Source organism: Pinus tabuliformis, chromosome 4_2, assembly GCF_031772625.1.
Source record: "Pinus tabuliformis cultivar Carrire ecotype Pingquan chromosome 4_2, CPIR1, whole genome shotgun sequence".
Classification (NCBI taxonomy): domain Eukaryota; kingdom Viridiplantae; phylum Streptophyta; class Pinopsida; order Pinales; family Pinaceae; genus Pinus; species Pinus tabuliformis.
The window spans coordinates 643,280,087-643,282,202 of NC_142304.1; the positions used below are offsets into that span (position 1 = coordinate 643,280,087).

A 2,116-nucleotide genomic window follows, 5' to 3' on the forward strand; every position below is an offset into this window, starting at 1 on the left:
TCCTTGGCTTCGTTCAATTAAAAGGTTTTCGTACGACTTACGTAAAGATTGTTCACAACCGAAATCACTTCCTGATTCCGAGGTAGGCAACCAAGCTCCCCGAGCACATTTATTATTAAGCTTCAGCTGCTCTGAGGCGTTTCTGAATAGATCTCATCCGCGGTACATAACCTATTTATTGTTGCACTATTTAACCACATGGCTTATTTGTGTTCTCCAATAAATATTAATTAAGATGCTTTATTGTTTATCAGGGAAGACATTGGAGATGACTAGATGATCAGAATGTTCGATACGAAACATTCTGTGCCGAATAGTGCAATAATAAATAGGGTATCTACTGTGCATATGATGTATTATGAATCGCGTCAGAGCGGCCGAGTCGCAAATATTAAATGTTGTCGGGCAAATTGCCTGTCTACCTCGGCAAGCTGTCGCGCGGGGTGGCTTTACGTAAGTTTTACGAAAACTTTTTGATTGGCTGAAGCGAAGGAAAAGATGTCGCTTTGGTTACGGAGCTATCTTGTCATCGATCAACGGGCATCTACCTCTATATATTGTCATCAATCAATGGGCGTTCCAACCATCAAGGAAGAAGGATAGATATAAGCAGCCTGCAGGTTTGTCTGTCGTGTTTTAATCACTGCTTTTCTTTGCAGTGATGGCTGCCTCTTCGCAAGTTTGTCATAATAAGAGAGCAAGAGATGAGAATTGGAATGGTGGAATAGCTTTGGCAGACGAGAAAAAAATCAAAAGTGGACGGTTGGCACATGATAGTTATCTTATGGCCTTGCTGGAGAAGATCGATAATATGGATGCTAATCCTAAAGAACCTCATGCTGTAATTCAGCTCAAGGACGAGAGGATGAACGAGGTTATGAAATCTGCTGAAGATGAACGAGGATTGATCGGGCTAGCCGCTGTTATTGATGAGAAGGGCGGTACTGAGTTGGGTTCAACGCAACGCGGTGAATTAACTGACAGTTATTCTGAGGTGATCTCGGTTTGTGATACACTAGCAGATATGCATTCAGAAGGAAATTACGTGGATGTTCTGGCAGAGCTCGGTTTCTTTTTGTACAATTCGGCTGGCGAACTTGACGTTACCTTGAACCTTTTCGATTGGGATTCGACGGCCAATATGTATTGGGATCCCGTGTATGGTTATGCTGAGACTCCCGCAGATTCCTATGGGTCTCTGTGGGAGGATGATATTTGGCAGTTGAATGAAACTGTTGAACCACCCCGCTAAGAAGTATTTGCAATTAGTAGAGCGAAGTTTCATGACGTTTGGAATGATCTTAGATAAAACCAGACAGCTGTGAGTTACACTGTTAAAGCCCTTTGACTATATATCACGGAGTAAATTTGTTCAAAACATGATACTTCTGATGTTTTATTTAGAGTTATTTATTTATTGAACTGATAGGTTGATTTTATAGTTCACTACCTTATCAAAATTAAAATTTTGTATTTGTTTTTAAAAATAAAATAAAAAATTCAAAAAAATTAAATATACAAAATATTTAAATAAAATAGCGTCATTGAATTCCTCTAAACTCAGGTTAAATCCATATTTAAAATAAATTTATACCAATAATTATGATACACACGATTTAAAATCGAATGTCAACCTCGAGCTCATCTTAAGTAAATTTATTTTATATTATTTAACCATTTATATATCTTCGCAAACTTCCATGTGTAAACATTTTGTCAAAAATGATATCAACCATGTCCAAGGCTAGTTTCGAATTTTCGTTCTTTTAACTCGAATAAGCTTGTGTTATTCAAAGATTTTTATATTTCCCTAGAAGAATGAAATTTGTAAAATTATTTTTTACAAAATGTTATAAATTTAATGTTTGGTTATTTCTACTTTATTTTTTACTATTTTTTTATAATTAATAAAAAATGAATTTTTTTTTTAATCAACATTGCTAATAATTTTAGAGTTACAATGATAAATCAAAGTCTCAAAAAAATTTATATTTCTCATAAAAAATAACCTTACAAATTATAATAAATTAAGAATATTTTTATTTATTATTTTATAAAGAATATTTTTGTTTATTATTTTATAAAATAATAATTTAAAAATGATTAAAAAATCAGA

General features: G+C 33.9%; 1 protein-coding gene across 1 annotated transcript; it reads left to right on the forward strand.

Annotated features, from left to right (window-relative positions):
- Positions 1-591: 591 nt before the first annotated feature.
- Positions 592-1,376, forward strand: LOC149171006 (uncharacterized). Its single transcript, XM_089427406.1, has one exon. The coding sequence runs from the start codon at positions 662-664 to the stop codon at positions 1,250-1,252; it is 591 nt and encodes a 196-aa protein (XP_089283532.1). The 5' UTR covers positions 592-661; the 3' UTR covers positions 1,253-1,376.
- The last annotated feature ends 740 nt before the right edge of the window (positions 1,377-2,116 follow it).